Source organism: Leptodactylus fuscus, chromosome 2 (assembly GCF_031893055.1).
Source record: "Leptodactylus fuscus isolate aLepFus1 chromosome 2, aLepFus1.hap2, whole genome shotgun sequence".
Taxonomy (NCBI): Eukaryota; Metazoa; Chordata; class Amphibia; order Anura; family Leptodactylidae; genus Leptodactylus; species Leptodactylus fuscus.
In genome coordinates, this window is record NC_134266.1 from 238,209,479 (window position 1) to 238,233,336 (window position 23,858).

Genomic DNA, 23,858 nt, shown 5'->3' on the forward strand with positions numbered 1-23,858 from the left:
ACTGCTGCGGGTCTTACCCCATTGATCACAAGAACACTGGGACCTGTGTCCCCCCGTTTTACGTAGAGTGGCCGTCTCAAGGAGTATACACACTGCCACGGAATTCAACAGTATGAGACTGCTGGATATAGTCAAGTGGTTATCCTCATAACTTTGTTTGGAGCAGTTGTGCACATGCTCAACCTCTACTCCATTCACACTAGAGGACACTGGACCCCTAGCTTCAGTAGGTGTTCGATCACCTGATTAGACACTAATCACTTGTTCTATGGAATAGGTGGTAAATTTTGATTATGGGAAAAATCCATTTAACACAGGAAGAAATAAAATGGCTGTATTCCTAATATTAAAATTTAATAAAGGTGTGCTTTCTCTGCTTCACTGATTGAAGACCCTGCAACACCCTGGTGCAGAAGGATCTCAGAGGAGTGCCCCTTTAACTGCTAGATGAAGAGCTTTCATCCTCCTGCTTATATTTTGTGGATTGATTAACGTGATTTTCCAGGAAAAAAACATTTTTCAAAAAAGGTCTGTTAGTGCTATTAATAGGTTAATAAATGCACCCATATACCTTTAGCAGTGTTTTGAGTGATTTCTAGGTTTCTCTGGGGGCTCCTGGCATCTTCTGCATTTGTTTACTTGGTGTAGCTTCCTGTTCTGTTTTCCTACAACTACCATGATGTATTGTGCTTCACTCAGAGCTGACTCACAATACCTCCCAGGGGTGTACCTTAAGGGGAATGCAGAGGGTGCCCAGAAGCCATAGGGTGCATATAAGGTGTCTCTTTCCAATATGTTGAGAGTAGTACTATAAACAATACATTATAGATGGGGGCCTGGTACAGATTTAGCATTTGGGCCAAGGAGATTCATGTTACGCCACTGCCATATGAAGCAAGCTATACTGTTCTGGCAACTTTCTATCATTGCTGTGTAGCTTCCTATATCTATCTATCTATCTATCTATCTATCTATCTATCTATCTATCTATTTAGTTAATACACAAGTGACATCTTACCTGGTGTGCACCAGCTTTCATTTTTATTTCTCTGACCTCATTGTGATATTGTTGCCGGATGGCTTCTAGTTGTCTCAGATGTTCCTGTCAATCAAATTTTATGTATAATTTGATATCATTTGAGTTGTTTCTTGAACATAAGAATAAATTCTTATCATCATTACAGCAATTTTGATCATTTTGAATAACATTGTTGTATAACACCCCAAAATGATCTTCATGAAAACAACAGTTTGTCCTGCAAAAAACAAGCCCTGACACAGCCCCACCAACAGAAAAAATAAAAAAGTAATGTTTTTCGGTATAATGTAACGCAAAAACAATTCATTGGCTGTACAGAAACAAAAGTATTTGGACAGAAAGATATTAAAGCAGCAGAATAGAAAACACAATAAAAAAACTATATACATTTGGTATTGCTGTAGCTGAACTGTAAAGGGGTTTTCTGGGCTTTTATAATTGATGACCTGTTCTTAGGACCTCTGCTGATCAGCTGATACATTAGGTCATTTGTCACGTGGCCTGTCAGCAAACCAAGCACAGCCGCTATATAATGTACGGTGCCGTGCCTCCTTTTCAGTGAAGAGACTGCTGCGCTCACTTGAAAGCAATAGTATCTTAAAACAGCTGATCAGCAGGGGTCCTGGATTAATGACCCCAATTTGTAGGCCTGGAAAACATTTTTAAAGGAAACCTGTCATTGGTACCCTAAGAACCAGAAGGTCCTTATAGCGCCTATGATTTACTGTCCTAAGTACAGTATCTCTGCAAAAGTCATCCATGTCCAGATTTTTTTAATACAATTCTTTACTCTCCTGAATCCCAACGTTTCACGTTCTTGCACAGTTGCTCATTAAAGCTGGAGTTGCACACCTTGGTTTTACTGCGCATGCATTTGATTTCCGGCGCATGTACAAAGAAGCTGAGATGTACTGGGCTATCTTCAGTGCACTGAGAAAATACCAGGAGCATCAAAGCTGAGTCTCATGACATTCATCGCACTCATCTCTAACTATATGACTTTTCTTTTTTTATATCTTTCCTAAACACGGAGAAACATGCTATAGGGTTATATGGGACACAAAACTAATGCAATATTGTAATAATGTAACAACAAGGAAGCTAGGCTGCCTCTATCCTCAATGATAAATTCTCTATTCCAATTCTTGTAAAGTTGTTTTTTACGACGACTTTCTATTATTGTGGATGTAAAAAAAAATTAATTAATATTTTTTAACTGACCTATAACCCTGTTTGTAGAACCAGTAATTTTTGTAAGACTGAGTTTGTAATGTGGGAGGAAACCCACAAGCACAGGGAGAATATACAGACCCCATGCAGATGTTGCCTTTGGCTGGAGGCAAATCCATGACCCCAACACTGACAGGCAATGGTGCTAACCACTCAGTCACCAAAAAATACACGTTACTCACACCTGCAGTACATAAGTTATTCATACATTATATACTGCCACACACATCACTCATAATGTCATACATGGTGGGCAAATGTTATTTATATAGTACATACATGTCGCAGTCATCAAAGTTCATATTTCACTCTTATGTAAGGTTCACACTAGCGTTCGTCTCTCGATTGACCACATGGGGACCCCAAAAATGGAGACGGTCCACTAAAAAAGTTGTACCACCGGACACCCACGGACCCCATATTCTATAATGGGGTGGGTGTCCATTGGGTATAAAACCGACAGAGAGACTTTTCTCTCCAACAATTTTTGGACGTAATCTGTGGCAAAGTCTCTTACACAGATGTGAACAAAGACTTACACTTATATACTGAATATTTCATTTTGCATCAAGCTCCTGCTAGAATAAGGTTCCAAAACTGCAGATCTAGAATACAACAATGGACATACCTCATGGTCTCTGACTGGTGGCCTCTGTGGTAATCTGTTCACTCCACGATCAACCCGCACGTCCACTCTTATAACTGGTGAATTCTTACCATAGGGATCGGCAGAGGAAGGACGGAGACCCTAAACATATACACCAAACATCTTATATTAGACATGTATATAAAGGGGGCAAAATAATAACAGAAGGAAACCAAAGGCAAGTTAAAAGGTGGTTGTGGTAACCTCAGGGTCCCAATACAACCCAAATTACTGATATTACTTGAGATATTGCAGGACGACATGGCCATCATTTGTCATCCAATTGGTATCGCAGCCGATCTACACCTTATATTAGAAGCAATATTTTTTATATAGTAAAATTACACTTATAAAACCAAATATTTACTCACCAGTTGTTTTTCAACCTTTATCTTAATCTGTTCTGCCTCCTGTTTCCTCTGTAAATAGTCATTCCTTTAAAACATTGTGTATTGGTTAATTATTACACACATTTATATGGCAGACAAGTCAGTGGGATCTGCTGGCATAGTGACTAGAGATCTAACACAGAACTAAGGAGACCTGTGCTAGGCACCGAGCCACAAAAACACACACAAGTCATTGATGGATTAGACACGTGACATACAGACGTCGCTTAGATATTAGACTAGTGCCACATACAAGTCACTAAGGCCCGGTTCACATCTGCGTTCGGTATTCCGTTCATAAAGTCTGCTTGTGGACTCCTCGAACAGAATACCGAACACATTAAAAAGCTGGTAGCAAAGAAGCCGCACGGACTCCATAGACTATAATGGGGTTTGTGTGTTTTCCGCACCGTGTCCGCACGAAACATGCGGAGAGAAAAGTACTGCAAGCACCACTTCTCTCTCCACATGATTTGTGCGGACATGGGATCTGTGTGGTCTCTTTGCTAACTGCTTTTTAATGCGTTCGGGGGGTCCCCAAGTAGGTCCCTGAATGGAATACCAAACACAGATATGAACCAGGCCTTAGACACTAACAATACGTTACCCATGTCATACCCTAGACCAGTGATGGCGAACCTATGGCACGCGTGCCAGAGAGGGCACGCAGAGCCCTCCATGCTGGCACGCGTGCGGTCGCCCAGATCGCTCACCAACAGGGAATCCGGTACAGGATTCCCCGTTGATGAGCGATCACTGCCTTCAGTTGTATGTGCAAATGCACATACAGCTGAAAGCTGTCAGGGTAGGCCACGGATCGCGCGACCGCGGCCTACACTGGCTGCAGAGTTTGACCTCTGCCCCGACGCGGGCGCGATGACGTCATCAGCGCCGCCAGTGACAAGAAGGTGGATGCCGGCGGCTCTTCAGGGGTGAGTATGAGAGTGGCTCACTGTGTATATGATGTTGGGGGGAGCGCTTATAATACTTGGTGGGGTGTATGATACTGGGGGGGAGTGTATAATACTGGGGGGGCTTATAATACTGGGTGGGGTGTATAATACTGGGGGGAGTGTATAATACTGGGGGAGTGTATAATACTGAGGGGGCTTATAATACTGGGGGGAGTGTATAATACTGGGGGGGCTTATAATACTGGGTGGGGTGTATAATACTGGGGGGAGTGTATAATACTGGGGGGAGTGTATAATACTGAGGGGAGTGTATAATACTGGGGGGGCTTATAATACTGGGGGGAGTGTATAATACTGGGGGAAGTGTATAATACTGAGGGGGCTTATAATACTGGGGGGAGTGTATAATACTGGGGGGGCTTATAATACTGGGGGGAGTGTATAATACTGGGGGGAGTGTATAATACTGAGGGGGCTTATAATACTGGGGGGCTTATAATACTGGGTGGGTTGTATAATACTGGGGGAGTGTATAATACTGGGGGGAGTGTATAATACTGAGGGGGCTTATAATACTGGGGGGAGTGTATAATACTGGGGGGGCTTATAATACTGGGGTGGCTTATAATACTGGGGGGTGTACTAAAGAGCATATAATACTGGGGGGGGGGGCCTATTTATAAGCACACAATACTGTGTGTGGATGCCACTGTGGAGCATATAATCCTGTGGGGGGGGGACACCTACTGCGGAGCATATAACACTGGGGGGCTACTGTGGTACTGTGGAGAATATAATATTGTGTGGTGGGCCCACTGCAGAGCGTATAATACTGTCTGGGGTCCCCTCACTATTTATATCACACAGTATCTGTTTTATAGCAGACGTGATATTAGTACAGGATGTAAGAATATTACACGGTAACTATAAAACAGATCCTGTGCGATGTAAATAGTGAAAATTAATTGTTCAAAGTACCAAATGCCGAGACCTTTACATTTCAGTACAACGTTGTTTGTATTATTGAAAGCTCTGTAAAGCCCCACATGACTGTAATTTTTGGTCAGTAACTGTCCGCAATTGTGGATCCGCATAGTATTAAGTCTATATTGTCGTGTTGGCACTCCGCGAAAATTTTGTGGGTTTTGGGTTGCAGTTTGGGCACTCGGTCTCTAAAAGGTTCGCCATCACTGCCCTAGACACATGCCACATAGACACTAGACATAAGCTCTACACACATCAATCACACATTAGACACCCTTAGGAAAAGCCATAAATATCTGGCGGCCACTTTTGACACTTATATTATACACTACATGAAGCTGGAAGCACTTGGTTCCATTCCCTGTACAGTGGCCAGGCACCTGTACTGTCGTCAATAGGAGCTGAGCTTGAGTACTGGCACTCGGCCACAAATCCAAATTGTTCTGCTTCTGTGCTATGTATAACAGGGGCTTCAGAAGCTGCCCTATACAGCTGATCTGTTTAGGGGCCGCCTGCCAGTCCCCATGATTAGATATTTGTGACCTATCCTAAGGGTAGACCATACATATAAAATTCCTAGACAACCCCTTTAACACTGAAAAGTCAGGGCCTACATTATGATTATTAGAGATGAGCGAACAGTGTTCTATCGAACACATGTTCGATCGGATATCAGGGTGTTCGCCATGTTCGAATCGAATCGAACACCACGTGGTAAAGTGCGCCAAAATTCGATTCCCCTCCCACCTTCCCTGGCGCCTTTTTTGCACCAATAACAGCGCAGGGGAGGTGGGACAGGAACTACGACACTGGGGGCATTGAAAAAAATTGGAAAAAGTCATTGGCTGCCGAAATCAGGTGACCTCCATTTTAGACGAATAGTGGATTTCAAATCCGGGTCATATGAGAATGTGAACTTTGTGACTATGAGACAGGGATAGCTGTACAGGCAGGGATAGCTAGGGATAACCTTTATTTAGGGGGGAATGTTATTAAAAATAACTTTTTGGGGCTCTATCGGGTGTGTAATTGTGATTTTTGTGAGATAAACTTTTTCCCATAGGGATGCATTGGCCAACGCTGATTGGCCGAATTCCGTACTCTGGCCAATCAGTGCTGGCCAATGCATTCTATTAGCTTGATGAAGCAGAGTGTGCACAAGGGTTCAAGCGCACCCTCGGCTCTGATGTAGGAGAGCCGAGGGTGCACTTGAACCCTTGTGCACCCTCAGCTCTGCTACATCAGAGCCGAGGGTGCGCTTGAACCCTTGTGCACACTCTGCTTCATCAAGCTAATAGAATGCATTGGCCAGCGCTGATTGGCCAATGTATTCTATTAGCCTGATGAAGTAGAGCTGAATGTGTGTGCTAAGCACACACATTCAGCTCTACTTCATCGGGCTAATAGAATGCATTGGCCAGCGCTGATTGGCCAGAGTACGGAACTCGACCAATCAGCGCTGGCTCTGCTGGAGGAGGCGGAGTCTAAGATCGCTCCACACCAGTCTCCATTCAGGTCCGACCTTAGACTCCGCCTCCTCCGGCAGAGCCAGCGCTGATTGGCCGAAGGCTGGCCAATGCATTCCTATGCGAATGCAGAGACTTAGCAGTGCTGAGTCAGTTTTGCTCAACTACACATCTGATGCACACTCGGCACTGCTACATCAGATGTAGCAATCTGATGTAGCAGAGCCAAGGGTGCACTAGAACCCCTGTGCAAACTCAGTTCACGCTAATAGAATGCATTGGCCAGCGCTGATTGGCCAATGCATTCTATTAGCCCGATGAAGTAGAGCTGAATGTGTGTGCTAAGCACACACATTCAGCACTGCTTCATCACGCCAATACAATGCATTAGCCAGTGCTGATTGGCCAGAGTACGGAATTCGGCCAATCAGCGCTGGCTCTGCTGGAGGAGGCGGAGTCTAAGGTCGGACCTGAATGGAGACTGGTGTGGAGCGATCTTAGACTCCGCCTCCTCCAGCAGAGCCAGCGCTGATTGGTCGAGTTCCGTACTCTGGCCAATCAGCGCTGGCCAATGCATTCTATTAGCCCGATGAAGTAGAGCTGAATGTGTGTGCTTAGCACACACATTCAGCTCTACTTCATCAGGCTAATAGAATACATTGGCCAATCAGCGCTGGCCAATGCATTCTATTAGCTTGATGAAGCAGAGTGTGCACAAGGGTTCAAGCGCACCCTCGGCTGTGATGTAGCAGAGCTGAGGGTGCACAAGGGTTCAAGTGCACCCTCGGCTCTCCTACATCAGAGCCGAGGGTGCGCTTGAACCCTTGTGCAGCCTCGGCTCTGCTACATCAGAGCCGAGGGTGCGCTTGAACCCTTGTGCACACTCTGCTTCATCAAGCTAATAGAATGCATTGGCCAGCACTGATTGGCCAGAGTACGGAATTCGGCCAATCAGCGCTGGCTCTGCTGGAGGAGGCGGAGTCTAAGATCGCTCCACACCAGTCTCCATTCAGGTCCGACCTTAGACTCCGCCTCCTCCAGCAGAGCCAGCGCTGATTGGCCGAATTCCGTACTCTGGCCAATCAGCACTGGCTAATGCATTGTATTGGCTTGATGAAGCAGTGCTGAATGTGTGTGCTTAGCACACACATTCAGCTCTACTTCATCGGGCTAATAGAATGCATTGGCCAGCGCTGATTGGCCGAATTCCGTACTCTGGCCAATCAGCACTGGCTAATGCATTGTATTGGCGTGATGAAGCAGTGCTGAATGTGTGTGCTTAGCACACACATTCAGCTCTACTTCATCGGGCTAATAGAATGCATTGGCCAATCAGCGCTGGCCAATGCATTCTATTAGCGTGAACTGAGTTTGCACAGGGGTTCTAGTGCACCCTCGGCTCTGCTACATCAGATTGCTACATCTGATGTAGCAGTGCCGAGTGTGCATCAGATGTGTAGTTGAGCAAAACTGACTCAGCACTGCTAAGTCTGCATTCGCATAGGAATGCATTGGCCAGCCTTCGGCCAATCAGCGCTGGCTCTGCCGGAGGAGGCGGAGTCTAAGGTCGGACCTGAATGGAGACTGGTGTGGAGCGATCTTAGACTCCGCCTCCTCCAGCAGAGCCAGCGCTGATTGGTCGAGTTCCGTACTCTGGCCAATCAGCACTGGCCAATGCATTTCTATGGGGAAAAGTTAGCTTGCGAAAATCGCAAACTGACAGGGATTTCCATGAAATAAAGTGACTTTTATGCCCCCAGACATGCTTCCCCTGCTGTCCCAGTGTCATTCCAGGGTGTTGGTATCATTTCCTGGGGTGTCATAGTGGACTTGGTGACCCTCCAGACACGAATTTGGGTTTCCCCCTTAACGAGTTTATGTTCCCCATAGACTATAATGGGGTTCGAAACCCATTCGAACACTCGAACAGTGAGCGGCTGTTCGAATCGAATTTCGAACCTCGAACATTTTAGTGTTCGCTCATCTCTAATGATTATCATTACATTATGAGTCTACATCAATATCCATTGAGCGATCACTTACCACTGTCGTTGGGGGTCATGGTGAAGTTGATACTCATTGGGTCTTTGATGCATGTTGTTGAGCCTGGCATAGTAATGCTCATATTGTCCATGTATCCTTCCCGGTGGTACCCGGTCTTCAATCCTCTGTCCCCAGTTATGTGCAGGCGGCTAATAATAATATAATAAATTATCAATTATCAATAAAGAATTGATTTTCTGTAAGGAGTATACTTCTGGTCCAGCATTATATTATATAGGTTATATTGATCTCTACAGTTTAAACTGTGAATAATATGGAGAAGACTTCCCCAGGCTTGGAAAAACATTAAAAGCCACAGTTTTTTTTCTTTAAAAAAACATCTATGTCATCCCAACAAGTGACCACAGGCGCAAGTCATTGCCTGCAATGATGACATGAGACCTGACACCACAGCTGTTGTATTTATGTGTTGGAAGGAGTGGCATTGCTGCAATGGAGTGAACACAAACTAGTGGGGGACCAGGCAGCCATCTGTTAGGGAGGAGTGCGGGATTTAGAATAGTACTGGTAAATATCAGCAACTTTGTAATATGTCTTGTTAAAGAAAAACATTTCTGTCTTTCCTTATCAGTCTGGTTTTTTTTCTACTTCGCTTCCCTCAGACTCTTATCTCTAATAAGCACTCATATCCATTTTCAGTCTCATACAGAAGTCTATGGAGAGCGAAGGAGACTGCTGCCAGCTAGTAAGTGATTTATTTCCTCACTGGTAGAGCATTATCTTACAAGATCTGGTAGAGTCAAAAGAGCTATCTTAGTAAGTGTAGCAGAGCTTAGCTGCTACAATATGTGAGTGTATTTTCCAGCGACCTTCTCCTCCCCCTCCCTTTACCAATAGACTTCTATGTCAGAACTAACTCTGCCTGATAAATGAGAACAAATTTCAATTTCTTATATTCACTTGTACTATTCATTTATATAAAGTAGTTTTATAATTGGAGGTACGCTTTCATTGTAACATTACAAGACATGGGAACTATATTTCTGGAGATGGGTGATTGATCTGGAGATTTAGTCTGATTGCCAATATTTGGAGTAGGGAAAGATTTTTTTCCCTAAGAGGAGTACAATTAGCTATTGCCTAATGAATGTTTGAGCCGATTTCTAGATCCATATTCAGGCTAAGTCCCCACATGGTGTCCAAACCACGTACTGTCCTGCAATGCGGGGATGGGATTCCATTCACTTTGCTGTGAGTTGAAGACGCCCTATTTTTTACGCTACGTGGGGCCCCGACCTCAAGGATATTGTGGTGAACTTATTAGTTTCTGGTAGCTCTTCCTTATTTGTATCTGTCCCTGGAAAAGTTGAGAGATAAGTAAACTAGCCACCCAACCTTTCTAGACTCCTGAGTGGTATACTAGCTATAAATTCTTCCTTGTCCATGTTCCTCCTCAATTATTCAGTTTTTGTCCCCCAGGCCACCTACAGTGTAGCTATGGCATTAATAGAACTATGTTACAAGATGTTCTTTTGTTTATTTTATGAAAAAAAGCACTTTTTCATCTTACAAGTAACATTCCTATTCACAGTGATCACCTTGACAGGATTGTAGTGCTGAAAACGTGACGGAGGCTTCCATGGTGGAGTCGCTGCTTTATGTCTTGGAGGATGAAATTCCTTAACTCTGTTGTTTTCATTTCTTGGCACTTAGAAGAAATGCAAACAAATAAAATATACATATAGGCAAATAGTTACAATTATTCCATTAGTCTTCCACCTTACATAGACAGATGTAGCAGCATTAACCTGAACTTCTGCAATTGAATAAACTGCTGCAGCGGGATATCTTGTCTCAGAAGACAACAAAAACCAATGACATGTCATTGGAAAATGGTTTTCCAATGACTTTTGGAAGATTTCTCATCTCAGGATCTCAGCTGCCCTCCTGTCTTTTCTCCCTTCCTCCTCCCTGTGCTTGTTACATCCAGAGATAACAAATATATTGATCAGGATATAATCATATATATATGCTTGGAGTTGGGAATACCCCTTTTAAGTGAATGGAACTGAGCTGCAATACTGTACATAGCCCATGGACAAGACTGCTGCTGTTTTTGGAATAAATAGACACTTTTTCTGTAATCCTGGATAACACCTTTAGTGACGAATTCAAGTAAGATTGTCAACGGCACTTGGTTTCCTATAGACAGATCTACATTTCTGTGTATTTGGACTGTATAATGGAATTCATCATCATAGGCTATGAGCGTTATTACCTGGTGTTTGCCTGGGGGTTACCGGCCCATGTGCTGGTTTCACTGGTGAAGGCTTATTGCGATGTAGAACAGTATGGCTGAACTCCTCTTCCATTAACTAGAAATCCAGCAAATCAAAGGTGGATTCATTAGGATTGGATAAAATGCACAGGAAGCTGAACCTTCTCCCCCCCTTCCCCTCAAAAAAGCAAAAAACTTAGATGGTCAGTTGACAGCAGTTTGGTAATATTTACCTCCACGTACTATATCTCTTATATGCCTATTGGGAATTATTGTAAATTACTGAGTGGCACAACTTAGGCTAACATCACACCACATTTGGAGCTTCCAATTGATAAAATGGACTTGGCATATACATCAAACATGTCTATAGGTTTGCCCATACACCCAATGGAGGCCAAAAAAATGGTCCTTATGCCTCCACTGGATTGGTATATGTTGGTATTCCTTTTTTCGTAGTATGGATAGAGTATTCAATTACAATATTTCATACAAAGCTATGCAGTACAAAAACATATGTACTGCATTGTCTCAATACAATGCAGAATATTAATACCATATCTTACTGTATGCTGATCATGCTGAGTACACATGGTCGGGCGGGGTGTCAGATATCTCTATTTTATCATGATTCAAGTGAGCACTTTGTAGCCCCGAGGGTGTTGTTATTTACCTATATAGAGCGATGACCACACCTTCATTGCTCCAAAGAGCTCATTTGCATATTGACAAAAAAATGGGATCTATCAGCACCGAATCATAAGGGGATGACACTGATTCAGGCGACCCTAACCAATCTATTCTCAGGGCTGGGTTCATATTCTGGGATCTGGGGACACACTCCTTTTAAATAAGAAGACAAATGACAGACAGGTTGCAGACTTCACAGCTCACATGGTTTAATATGTATTGAGGTCAATGACTGCAGACAACCAAAAATCGATGCTGGTGGAGGTGGGGACAACATGTAGAGATCATGAAAACTAAGAAATTAATCAGAAACTTGTTGAGCTCTGTATTATACAGTACAATGAACAAGCTTTATTTGATGCATCTGGAATAGGCTTTTAAGAGAGATTCTCACCTTTGGACTCAAAAAACTGGATATACGTTTCTCTAGAAAAGGTTTCTTCAGTATGGAGGTGATGGATGGTCGGTCTCGTGGAGATATTTTAAAGAGCTGAGAGATTAAGGTCCTCAGATCATACGAATACTTTAACGAAAGTGGCTCATACCGACCCCGGCAGATTTTCAACACCAGTTGCCTTAGGCCACTAGCTTCAAACTACATAGAATACACAAAATTGGGTATATAGGTTATATAAAGGTAAAAGAACACACATAAAATGTCTATGTTACTTATAATGGAGGCAATCCTACTAAGGGCGTGTTCACACCTGCACCCGATCTCCGCTTTGAAGTTTTCCCTCTTCTGCCTGAGAAACTGGACAGGAGACGGAAACCAGCAGTCAGTTTTCAAACCCATTCATTTGCAAAGCGTCCGCCTGTGAGCGTCTTTTGCCTCTCCGCGGCAAAATCATTTTCTTTTAACCGGACACAAAGTCGGACATTCAGGACTTTGTGTCTGGTTAAAAAATACGGTTTCACCGCGGAGACCAGAAGATGCTCACGGGCGGACACTGACTGACGGTTTCTGTCTCCGTCTCGGGCAGAAGACGGAAACCCACAAAGCGGAGACCGGGCACAGATGTGAACCCACCCTAAGGGAGAACCAGGATACTGAGCAATCTCGTACCCAGACAATGGCTGGTGTGGCCCTTATACAGTAAATACTTGACATTTCCTATAATTCTCATCCAGCACCAGTGGCATACATACAAAATGAGAGTGTCTCCTACAGCAAAAACCTATCAGCCCCCTCTGTATGGTGCTTTGTTCTGTATGGGCCTGTTTTCATGGATCCTTCATACATTTGACTTTATTGAGGGTTCTCTGAAAACACGTAAAAATAGGACATGACTTACGGTATATTGGTAATATTATAATATAAATTACAGCCGTAAGATGGGCAATTATCACTGTCATGTGAATACCGGCTTATACTGGTGTCTCAGTATCAGAGGGGCACCGCAGTGACCATGCCAGTTCACCCCATTGATATAGCGTTTTACATTCCCAGTGATCCTTTTTGCCTAAGTGTACTTTTTTCTACCTATTTTGTGATTTCATACAACCTTCTGATTGTATATGGCACAGCAGGAGACTGGGATGGATTTCTTTTTATATGGTTACATTCGTTTTTCTGTATTTCTATTTGACTTTATACACATTGCGGTGTTTGCACAGTAAGAATACATTACTCACTGGATGTTTGAGAGTACAAAGTTCATACAGCACACATCCTAGAGACCAGATATCCCTAAAACAGAAAAAAAAGAGTCATTTCTTATGTCGATGGTGCTGTGACCTTAGTAAATAAGTATCAGCTATTCACGGGATAGAAAGATGGCTGGGGGATTTACTTGAATCACTAGAGTGGAGATTTTGAGTAATAGTCCTCCGCTCTGTACAGAATGGAAGTGTTTGAATGAAGCCGAGGATGCATGTTACTTATCCTGTCAATATCTATGGGACACACTGGAAATAGCTGTAACGCACACATGCAACAACGTTCCATCACACTCCTCCTACATAGTCTTTTGAATAGTAACTCACGTTTTATTGTTATAGGGTCGGTTTTCACATATTTCTGGAGAGAGGTAGTATGGCGTCCCTACACACGTCCGTGCCAGCTCCATTGTGCTTTGATGAATACAAAAAAAAAAAAAACCACATGATCAGAGACACAAGACAATAATCATAAGGTCAATAAATTGTATTATAAGGTCATTTTTATTAATGTGTAACTCCCTTTTGTTTTTATGCTATGGTGTCGGTGGGTGTTTTGTCACCACTTCTGTAATATACTTTATTAACCTACCTAACTTCCTTTATTATAGAAAACAGGCTGTAACATTCTCCCTAGTAAACTTCTAACTGACCTGTTACTAGGGAAAGTCTGTCCATATTTGTATTGTGAATATGCAGAGCTGAAGTATTTACCAATGGGGGGGGCACTTTAAATGGCTGTATCTCTGGTTTTATACCACCTAGGAAAATGCTCTGGTATCACAAGAAACTTTCATATGCTGCCAATATTATAGTACTGGTTATAAAATAACCTGAGATATCACTGGTTACTAAACAGGCAGCACTATAGGAAACTGCAAATATTGATATTAATAGAGATAACGCTCAGGTTAGGCGCTGATGATGAGTTTTGTAGGCACCCTTGGTCCCCATTATACCAGGCAGTGCCTGTAAGTTGTCTAAATATAGATTTAAAAAATGGAAAATTCCATTCCAATTTTATTATTGTATTAATTTCCATTTTATTATTTTTTTTTTTTAAAGTTCCTAAAATTAAGCATTTCTAACTCTGGCCACTAAGTCAAATAATATGCTGAGACTTCCTGCAGCCACCTGACTTATGATGTCACCACACTGCTATCCTGTATGTGTAGATAAGACAAAGAATCCACCAATCACAATAGGTGATTTTCACCTATTATCCCAAAGAAGTGAATAGGTTCTGCTCCAGACCATTGTGTCTATGGCTATGGTCCATATCCAGGAGACAGGAAGTCACAAACTATTTTAGGCTTAGTGGTAAGAATTGGAATTACAACATTTTCAAAATGTTTTAACATGTGGATAATAATGTGGAAAGTTAAAAATAACATCAACAAAAATCATTTTAAAATATGTTTAACATAAAAAAAATTAAAACAATAAATAATTTCCTGGCAACACTTTCCCTTTAAGGCTCTTTCTGATGCTAGTCTATAGTGTACTGAGCCTATACAATCCACTTACTTGTTCAGCATCCTTGCTATACCAAAGTCTCCCAGCTTGGCCATTGTCCCATTATTGGTGAGAAAAATGTTCTGCAAGGTAAAGTGAAATGGTCAATGGACGACAACAGCAACATTATTAACTCTTTCATTTACCACTACTGTTTATACCAGGCGGTCCTCAAACTACGTCACACCGACATTTGTCCGGCCCGCCGCATGTAGCCCGCGCGCCGTCGCCCGAATCGCTCACTAATAAGGAATCCGGTACAGGATTCCCTGTTAGTGAGCTTTTGCTGCTTTCAGTTGTATACACAAATGCCGCAGCCTACACTGACTGCAGAGTGTGACCGCTGCCCCGACATAGGCACGATGACATAAGTCTGAAGGAGGAGGACGTGCGGCGGCGGCTCTTCATGGGTAAGTATAAGTGTGTAAGTAAGTGTGTGTAGGTGTGTACTGAAGAGCATATAATACAGTGTGTGGGGGGGGGGTATACTGAGGAGCATATAATACTGTGGGGGGGTTGCACTGAGGAGCATGTAATACAGTGGGGGGTGTACTGAGGAGCATATAATACTGTGTGTGTGAGGGGGGCGTACTGAGGAGCATATAATACAGTGGGGGGTGTACTGAGGAGCATATAATACTGTGTGTGAGGGGGGTGTACTGGCGAGCATATAATACAGTGGGGGGGGTGTACTGAGGAGCATATAATACTGTGTATGTGTGAGGGGGGCGTACTGAGGAGCATATAATACAGTGGGGGGTGTACTGAGGAGCATATAATACTGTGTGTGAGGGGGGTGTACTGGCGAGCATATAATACAGTGGGGGGTGTACTGAGGAGCATATAATACTGTGTGTGTGAGGGGGGGCGTACTGAGGAGAATATAATACAGTGGGGGGTGTACTGAGGAGCATATAATACTGTGTGTGCGGGGGGGGGAGGAGTGTACTGAGGAGAATATAATACAGTGGGGGGGTGTACTGAGGAGCATATAATACAGTGGGGGGGTGTACTGAGGAGAATATAATACAGTGGGAGTGGGCGTACTGAGGAGCATATAATATAGTGCGGTTGGGTGTACTGAGGAGCAGATAATACTGTGTGTGGGGGGCGTACTGTGGAGCATATAATACTGTGGGGGGCGCTACTGTGGAACATATAATCTTAAATTGTTTTTAAACTATATTTCTACCCTCCAATGGTTTAGGGGACAGTGAACTAGCCCCCTGTTTGAAAAGTTTGAGGACCCCTGGTCTATATGGATTATACCTGTGCTTTAATATCACGGTGGAGAACTTTGCGGTCGTGGATGTGTTTGAGTCCCAAAGAAATCTGCACAAACCAGTTTAGGATCTGTAATAGATGTAATTTCCATGTAAGTTATATCCTATAAAGTACATACTTATGGTTTATAGACGTACATAATAACACAGTTATCTTATGCACGATTGCCATAGTATTCTATTTTTCTTAAACTAAACCATTGGTCCATAAGTACCAGCTGACAATTTACTATCACTAATACATGTGACATGTTCCCTTCCTGCTATTACACTGTATGTCAAGGGTATGGCTGACAATTACTAGTAGGTGGTTGGAGACACCTAAGTAAGTTTCTCTACGATAGGTTCAGGGGTCTGTACACGATCCTGCACAGGGGCCTCTGCTGTCTGGGCTTCGCCCTACAACATTGCTATGAAATTCTGATTTCATTGCACTACGTTCCTCTTTCAGTGTGGGCCTTACATATTAGTAACCAGTTAGATCACTTTATCATTGACATATGAGGCCCTTGTATACTGGAACATGACAACCGACTAACAACAAGCAGTTTCTCCATGCAGGGTTTGGATTTCACCAATGCCTATAGTACAATTGTTCTTCACATTTCCATAGACTACAGACAATGTGCAGTCCATGGGGATCATTGTCTCAAACACAATGGATGTTTATGAATGTACCTGGTCTTCATCAAACAGAACCCCCCGCTGCATGTCAATCCTCTTCATCAGGTCTCCTCCGTCACAGTACTCCATCACAATGTACAGATTGTTATTCTCTGAAAGTACAATTACAAGTAAATGGACATACGGATAGATCCACGCTCTATTGTTCTATGTAGTACTAGGGAATTGGCATAAAATTTCTGTATGGTACTTGACAATCTTTTTTTTTTTTTTTTCATTTAAGGCAGAATTGATCACTGTGTATTGGCATCTGCTTCTGACTCCATCCACTGTGTAGTTGAGTACCAGCAGCTCACTGCATCAGTCGATGGGTGGTGATGCCAGATCCCCAAAAATCTCATACTTATGGCCTATCCTAAGAGGTTTTCCCCTGTATACTGAATATAGGACAGATGGAACATCATCCACTAGGTACCTCCCTGATCAGGCAAACAAAATAAAAACTGCTTTGTACTTTAGCTCCGGTTCACTACATTCAATATGATTTAGCTGCATTTTTTTGAGCCAAAGTCAAGAGTGGCTACATTAGGAAAGGAATGGAAAATCTATAGTGCATTCTTAGGGTATGTTCACACAGCGGAAACCTTTTCCGCCGTGTGAACTCTCCGTGAGGCTAGCCACGACGTGATGTCGATGCAGTGCACTGGCATCCTATCGCAGCATTCCGTTCCAGATTAGGCCCGAATGAATGGGCCTAATTGGGAATGAGTCTCGAGCCGCAGCCACCGCGGCTGACTCAGCTGCGGAATCCGCAGCAAGATAGGGCATGTCACCTCTTTTTTAGCGAGCAGCTCCCATTGAAGTGAATGGGAGCCTTTTTTTGCAGGCAGATTTTGAAACGGATTCCACGTCAAAATCCACCTGTAAAAAAACTCTGTGTGAACATACTCTTATACTTCTCCCTTCTGCTCAATCCACTCCTGACTTTGGCTCAAAAACCAACAAAATCTGCAACAACAAAAAACTGATTTTTCACAACATGGGGCCTCAGTCTTAGGAATTTGAAGCAGATTTTGGAAACTGATTTTGATGCTAATTTGAAAAGCCACTCCAAAAACTGCTTCATAAACTGTTCCAAAACCTGCCTCGCATTCATTTCAGTTGGAGTTTCAGGCAGAATCTGACTGAAGAATAAGCAGGATGCTCCTTCTTGAAATGAATGGGAGGCAGATTTAGGTTAAGGCCCCACAGGATGACCTGCAGCTATAAAGCGCTGTGGGAAAAAACACGGCGGGAACAGATCGGACTTTTTGTTACAATTATATCTACGGGGAAGCTGCCGGCATTTCCGTAGATATAATTGACATGCTGCGATTTCCAAAACCGTGCTTGTTTTGGAAATCGCGGCATGCCTGAGCCAGTGTGGAATGTCTGAGCCGGTAGCATGCTAGCAGAAAAAGGAACCCATTGAAGTCAATGAGAGGCTTTTTCTTCAGTGCTGAAATTCCACACCAAATTCCTCACCATTTTCCTCCGTGTGAATGCACCCTTACAGATCACTTCTTCAGCAACATGGGGTTCTGCCAACATCAGTGGGAAGGTGGTGAGACTTGAAAGCAATGTTCCCAAAATTGCTCCTAAAATGCCCAAGACTCCATGTAGTGATACACAGAAAAAAAAAAATGCATAAAAAAACCATGGTATCACGTTTATTTCTGCAGCATTTTTCAGTGCAATTTCACACAGTTTTCCTCTGTGGACTTTCTGCCCCTATTATATCCATATGGAAAACGTCAGCGTTTCCGCAGGTATAATTGAAATGTTGCAATTTTCAAAAACAGTTGTGTTTTTTTAAAACGCAGCTTTTCCACAGCAGACTTTTTTCTGCAATATGTGGATGGGATTAGCCAGAATCCAATCTACTTCGATGGTACTGTAGAACGCTGCGTTTTCGCAACATGGGGCTTCTTTCTAACATGGTATTTAACCCAGTACATCAATGCAGGTATGTTGTGGAAATTTTGGACTGAAAATCAGTTTGATTGATCTCAATGGGGTTGTCTTTGCAGGCAGCACACAGATTCCTGCACGCTGAATCAGATAAATGGGAAAACTTAAATTAGGCTAGGTTCACATCTACATAGGAGACTCCGCCGCTTAAAATCGGTCTTATACTGAAGCCCAACGGACACCTGACGGACCCCATTATAGTCTATGGGGCTGCAGGTGTCCGCGAGTAACCCGTCCGATGGAGAGATCAATGCTAGTGTGAACCTACAACATCTCCGCCATGGCCTAAATGTAATGTCCTCTAGAAGACACGCTTAGTTCTTGCCGTCTAATCCAGTGTACAGCCCCGCTCGGTCATTCACCTTTACCTGCACAAATTATTAACAAACCTTCTATTGATGTGAAAAACTTTACAATATTTGGGTGGTTCATCTTGGCCAGTAGGGTCACCTCTTTGTGGGACGCCTCTTTCTCCTTCCTGGCCATCTAAGGAAGACAAGATAACATGTCAGTCATTGTCACACCATTGTCTTGCGATGTAGAATATTAGTGTATAGTTCATGTGCTGGAAGCTCCATGGTGCGGGCAGTGTTGAGCAGCAATAGGTAGCGGTATAGGATCTGCTCCATATTTTGTGGCCCTTCACTATGGCTGTGTGTATTAGCCCATAGAAATGAATGTGACTCTACATTGATCTGCAATTGCTGACCCAGATAAAAATTATGGTCGTGTGCACCAGGGCTAACACATTTCACATCTATTTGTAGCAAAATACGTGCAGGGAAAACCTGTTGCACATTGTTTGTTTTGCACTAAAGAAAGAACTGGATATTCATGTAAGATCCCAATCAGTCAGGGGAAAGGTGACAGACAGCGATGGAAACCTCTCACTAGGACATTATGTTGTTAGAGAATGGGGTTTGTAAGAACCAATATAAGCCAAGGGTCAAGGAAAAGAGGTAGACAAAGGAGAGTGTACATAACATAGCATATACTTGTGACATTAATATCAAATCACCTCTTATTAATATAAGCAAAGGTAATCAGGGATTCGAGATGGACGTCCTGTATTAAACCCAATCTCACTCCCCATACGAGTTATTGAGAGACAAATAGAGCATATAGTGGAGATTAGCCGCTCTCCGCTGTAACAATGTAATATGCTAATGTAAATCATATATGGATGAAAGAGAATAGCTAGTATGAGTTGTAATCTCCTATCATCACACTGCCCGTAGGAGTTATTGAGGGGCAAATGAAAAATACAGTAGAGATTGATCACCTTCTGCTCTTAATACACTCACATTGACATTGATAATAAAATGGCGTGGGCGCATGCGCAGTAGCCGTAGTAGAAGCAGCATGCTACTGCGCATGCGCCCACGCCATTTTTTATCAATGGCAGTTCGCGAGTATGACAGGACCAGAGGACATTGCAGGAAGAGGAGGCATGGCTGAAGAAGATGGTGGACCCTGAATGCCCGCCCACCATGCACGATGGGTAAGTTTATCACATTCTGTTTTAGGGTTTTATTTTAAAACAGGGGGTAGTTTAATATAACATTTACGGTGCCTGAATAGCCTTTTTAAAGGCTAGTCACGCATATGTGGGGCTCTATCAGCATGATTTTGCTGATAGAGCCCCTTTAAGTCCATGAGATCTTCTTAAGGCTAAGGCCCCCTATAGCGAACTGCAGCCAAAAAGAACTGCGGAAAAAAACTGTGGCAGTAACACATGTTGTTTAGCCCCCACAGTGTTATTCACAGAAAGTCTGTAGTTTTCCTCTGTGGACTTTCTGCTTCTATTATACCTATACAGAATACACCAATATTTCTATAGGTATAATTGACATGCTGCGATTTACAAAAACATTGTGTCAGTTTGCTGTGGCATTTCTGCCGCAACCAAATCATGCTATTTATGCAATGTAGGCCCAGCTTAAGACCGGTGCCCCACGGGTGGGAAACAGCGTGATTTGCCCACGGGCCGGAAACGCTGTGGGAAAAATCATGGCGTTTTACAGTAACTGCAAAGTGGATGGGTTTCTTGCGAATCCCATGCTCACTTTGCGGTAAACAGACACAGTGTGGACACGCTGCGATTTCCAAAACCCGGCGTGGTTTTGGAAATTGTAGCATGTCACTTCTATCTACGGAAACCCGGCGTGGTTTTGGAAATTGTAGCATGTCACTTCTATCTACGGAAACAGCGGTGGCTTTCCCATAGATTTAATTGTAACAGAAAGTCCGCAGAGGAAAACTCAGCGAACTTTCTGTTTAAAGCGCTGTGGGAAGAACCCTGATATATTCCTGCTGCGGTTTTTCCCGCAGCGCTTTACAGCTGTGGATCGTCCTGTGGGGCCTTAGCCTAAAGGTGTTTTCCCATCTTACATGCGGTTCACATCTGCGTTCAGTATTCTTGGGAGCCTTGGTACCTTCAGTATGCTTGAGAAACCCCCGAACAGAAACTTATACGCATTAAAAAGCGGTTAGCTAAGAAACCACACAACCCCATAGGCTACAATGGGGTCCGTGTGGTTTCAGCACTTTTCTCTCCGCATGTTTCATGCGGAAACCAAACGGACCCCATTATAGTCTATGGGGTCCATGTGGTTTCTTAGCTAACCGTTTTTTAATGCGTACAGGTTTCCGTTTGGGAGGTCACCAGGTGGACTCCCCGAACGGAATACTGAACGCAGATGTGAATTGGACCTTAGCAAGTTACCCCTATCCATGAGATAGATGGATAACTTGCAGAGTGGTCGGGTACCACTCATACCCACACTGTGCGGGTATGCTAGGGATAGCCAAAATGCAATACTCAGCTTTTACTCTAGGACTCCCATTGAAATGTAGGGAGCGTTGCCTGCACTGCCTCACCTCTGCTTCAGCATGGGGGAAATAATGTCCCCTGTTCTCTTGAACAGTGTGGGTCTGTGTTAAATATTATATATTTACAATATTCTCTAGCAGACATGGGGTTAACACTCTACTGACATCATAGTCTTATATTTTGGGTGCATGGGTGCGGTTAGAGTAGACCATTTTAGAAATCTCCTTACATAGCTACAAGATGGAAGGTAACACCCACTCTCATGAATATAAATGAGTAAGAAATACACATGTCTGGGTCTGTCTTTGGGAAGACCAGGGGAAGACCAGGAGGTCTGTCTTTGGGAACACCAGGGTGGGTGGTCCAGGCAGATGGACATCCATGGACGTCGTAACCAGCCCAAGTCCACCAACCAGATGACAAGCATGAACCAAGCTGTAACTACAAGATATCCAGATGATTTAACTTCTCTGAAGATGTAAGCTATTGACAATTGACTGATATTTGTGTTATTTTGGACATTTTCCCTGTTCCTGTGTTTTCCTTCAAGATATTAATAAACCTCTACACTGATTTATAACAAGCTGACTTCTTCCTATCGTGGATAAGGCCAGGTACGGATATTTAACAGTGGACACAAGTCTCACCGGCAAATACAAGATATTTAACAGTGGCGAGCCAGCCTTCCTCCGTTACTTCATGGCTATTTAACAGTGGCGAGCCAGCACGGTCGTTTTTTTTCCTGTTTTTCTCGTTCCGTTCACTTGCAATTAAGGGGGAAGAGAGGAGTATTTTGCAAGTTGTATGAATTGCAAGATTCAGGAAGACTTCGAAAAGAAACCTATATTGGTGAGATACAGATGACTGTTGTACGTGTTATATGATACGGAAGCCTGTGTGAGGAAAGCCTGTGAGGAAATACAGAAGGACCACAAGTGCCAGACGTACTGAGACGTTCTGATGACAGGGACCAACTGTTCCAAGGACAAGCTAAAGGTGAAGCTTTCTATAGTGGTGAGTAAAGATTTTACTTTTAAAGTATGGAAAAATTAGAGTCATTGTCTAAAAAGTGTAACTTTGAGTATAAAGTTTTGTCTAGTGACAATTTAGCGAGTATATGGCAAGATTTATATACACAATGTGAACAGGCAAATTCTAAGATTGAAAATAGAATTTGTTCTACAAAAGAGAAGCAGGTATTTAGGAATATAGCTTCTTTGGTAAAGATTTTTAATGACGTGGTAACAGAGAAGAAATTAAGTAATAGTATGCATAAATCTGTTCAGACAGATAATGAGAAATCTCAACAATATGTTGACAAAGAGCACCACGTGGCAGTAATGGCCATAGATGGTGAAGAACAAATGATACAAGAAACTAAATTGAAATTAAAATCTCAGGAATATTTGATCAGTCTGAGTAAAGCCATTCCCACATATGATGTAAAGATCCATGTGTGTAGAAACTCAGAAATTTTTGAAAGCCATGCAGAGAAATTTGATCTAAATATTGAACAGAGAAATAAACTGTTTAAATTATGGCTTCCTATTGATTTTACAGAACGTTTGTCTGCAAAAATGTCTTATGATAATGAGTCAAATGAATGGTTAAAAGACAGTGATGTGGAGAGATTAAAGAAATTAATCTGGTGCACTAGAGGCGATAGCATGCCAACACCTGACATACTGAATGAGATAAAGATTGGCAGAAAAGAATGTACATATGCATTCATGTCTAAATTTGAAAGGACATACAAAACTGTCATTCAAAAGGTGAACTCTTCATCTATGGTGAAAAGTTTTGTTAAAAAGTTCAAATTCTTGGATGCAGTCACCCTTGCCAGTGCCTCAGATAAGAAGACTTTATTTGAAGCTGCTAGTTTATTGGACATGGCCAGAAGACATCAGAAACATATGTCAAATGTAAATCGAGTATGTCCAAAGCAAAAAGCAAAGCCTATTAAGAGACATCTGTCAAATCATGTTAAAGTGTCCCCTATTTATAGGAGGGAAAGTGACAAAATCTATGAGAAACGTAGGAAATTACATGTTGCATATAAACCATATGCCATGCAGGAAAATCCACAAATTGAAATTCCAGTATTAACTGAAATTAAAGAATTGCAGCCAACCAAATCTATTGATAGTCAAAAGATTGTATCTGGGAATGTACCAGTTGTCTCCAAAATGTCAGATCTTTTCAGTAACCCAATGGCATCTGACCTGTCTTATATTCTTAGGAAAAGGGCAAGCTTGGCATTCTCTCATGACCTGGCGAGGTTATTGTGGGATGTG

At 42.8% G+C, this 23,858-nt stretch overlaps 1 protein-coding gene across 3 annotated transcripts in view; it reads right to left on the minus strand.

Moving 5' to 3' along the window:
* LOC142195827 (serine/threonine-protein kinase Nek5-like) overlaps positions 1-23,858 on the minus strand; it is a 46,835-nt gene that overhangs the window by 12,086 nt on the left and 10,891 nt on the right. For all 3 annotated transcript variants that reach the window (XM_075265881.1, XM_075265882.1, XM_075265883.1), the window contains exons 3-15: positions 19,121-19,217; positions 16,776-16,873; positions 16,084-16,167; positions 14,827-14,897; positions 13,627-13,713; positions 13,276-13,330; positions 12,035-12,235; positions 10,951-11,047; positions 10,271-10,380; positions 8,712-8,860; positions 3,287-3,350; positions 2,898-3,017; positions 1,019-1,102 (exon numbers count right to left, since the gene is read on the minus strand). In XM_075265881.1, coding sequence (XP_075121982.1) covers positions 1,019-1,102; positions 2,898-3,017; positions 3,287-3,350; positions 8,712-8,860; positions 10,271-10,380; positions 10,951-11,047; positions 12,035-12,235; positions 13,276-13,330; positions 13,627-13,713; positions 14,827-14,897; positions 16,084-16,167; positions 16,776-16,873; positions 19,121-19,217 — 1,317 coding nt within the window. The remainder of the gene's footprint in view (positions 1-1,018; positions 1,103-2,897; positions 3,018-3,286; positions 3,351-8,711; positions 8,861-10,270; positions 10,381-10,950; positions 11,048-12,034; positions 12,236-13,275; positions 13,331-13,626; positions 13,714-14,826; positions 14,898-16,083; positions 16,168-16,775; positions 16,874-19,120; positions 19,218-23,858) is intronic.